A 1,379-nucleotide genomic window follows, 5' to 3' on the forward strand; every position below is an offset into this window, starting at 1 on the left:
GGGGGGAAGCAAAATTTTGTTCTCTTTTCTTTAATGGTAATCCTGATTTGTTAATACATTTGATCCCTGTATTCTTTCCCCAGTCAAAAAGAGTACACCATTAACAACGAACCTTCTTCCAAAGGCGAAGTGAAAGAAGAGGTGAGTAGTTTGTTGCTTCATAATATCAATCTGCCTTATCACAATCGATTGTCCGTTCCCGTCTCCTATTAGCGGGGGACTGGAGAGATTGAGAGAGAGAGAGAGAGAGAGAGAGAGAGAGAGAGAGAGAGAGAGAGAGATAAAGGAGAATCTTGTTTATTCCACTCTCCTTTTTCCCCTCTCCCAGAATGAATAGCCTTTAACTACTGAGAGTAAATAAAAAAATAGAAAAACAGTTTATATTGTATAACCCCATTTTACCATTAGCCACCCCCCAACCCCCCACCTTTTAAAAGAAAGATGTATTCTACTCCCATATTTCCCTACGGTTTTCCGTATTTAATGGAACAAGAATAGGTCTCCAGTGGCCGTGTACGTTCTGACGGCTGTGATCTGACGTTGTTTCAGTTGCACGATGGCAGGCACGGGAGATAGAGAATGTCCTGACAGGATTGCCAGATGGCTCTGAAAGTAAAAGGTCAAATCTGTTGCAAAAATGGGGCCAAATAAGGCCTAACCAATGAGAAAAAGCCAGAAAAAAGGTCAAACTTTTACCCAGCTTTTCCTGCATCTTCATCATCATCATTTTTAAGGGGGAAATGAATACATGTACATGTAGGCTACTGGTAGACCTAACCACGCCTTTTCCCAAAAGTAGTTGTAAGCATTTTCAAAATCTTATGGATAAGTACAAAAGGCTGTAATACTATTTCTAAGTACACTGTGGATCAAAGAATTGTATGCAGTCAAGGCTAGTTAGTAAATAGGCTTAAGTGTAGTTGGTGATTCTACTGAAGTCTGAGTGGACCAACTTATTGAAGAAAGAAGAAAGAAGAGTTATCTGTTCTTACCATTGTCTTTGTTGAGTTTCCGTTTATCTGTTTCATAAAAACCAGATAAAAAAGAATTATGAGGCCAGTCTGTGCTTTGTGCCGCCTAGACTTACTACTTACCTTAGAACTAAATGTGAGCTCCATTTCAAGAAGTTTATTAACTTGTATTGTGCAGTTTTCTCATAAATTTGGTCTATAATCATAGTAGATTTTTCCTTTAAAAAAAAAGGCCCCAAAAAGGTCAAAAAGCCAAACAAGGAATTTCAGGCCAAACCCATTGTAAAAAGGCCAAATTTTTAACTTTTTGGCCCTAAAAAGGCCAAACTGGCAAACCTGTGTCCCGACAGCGGTCTGTGTTCTCTTTGGGAATATGAGGTTGGGGATGGAATGGGGGGTTTTGGTTGG

At 39.4% G+C, this 1,379-nt stretch overlaps 1 protein-coding gene across 1 annotated transcript in view; it reads left to right on the forward strand.

The window, feature by feature from the left end:
- The window catches only part of LOC101860757 (cleavage and polyadenylation specificity factor subunit 2), a gene marked incomplete at its 3' end in the record, with an annotated part of 149,649 nt that extends 149,508 nt beyond the window's left edge, over nt 1-141 (forward strand). Inside the window, 1 exon segment of the mRNA XM_035971333.1 lies at nt 84-141. Coding sequence (XP_035827226.1) covers nt 84-141 — 58 coding nt within the window.
- Nucleotides 142-1,379: the final 1,238 nt, after the last annotated feature.

This window comes from Aplysia californica, unplaced genomic scaffold, assembly GCF_000002075.1.
Source record: "Aplysia californica isolate F4 #8 unplaced genomic scaffold, AplCal3.0 scaffold00419, whole genome shotgun sequence".
Classification (NCBI taxonomy): Eukaryota; Metazoa; Mollusca; class Gastropoda; order Aplysiida; family Aplysiidae; genus Aplysia; species Aplysia californica.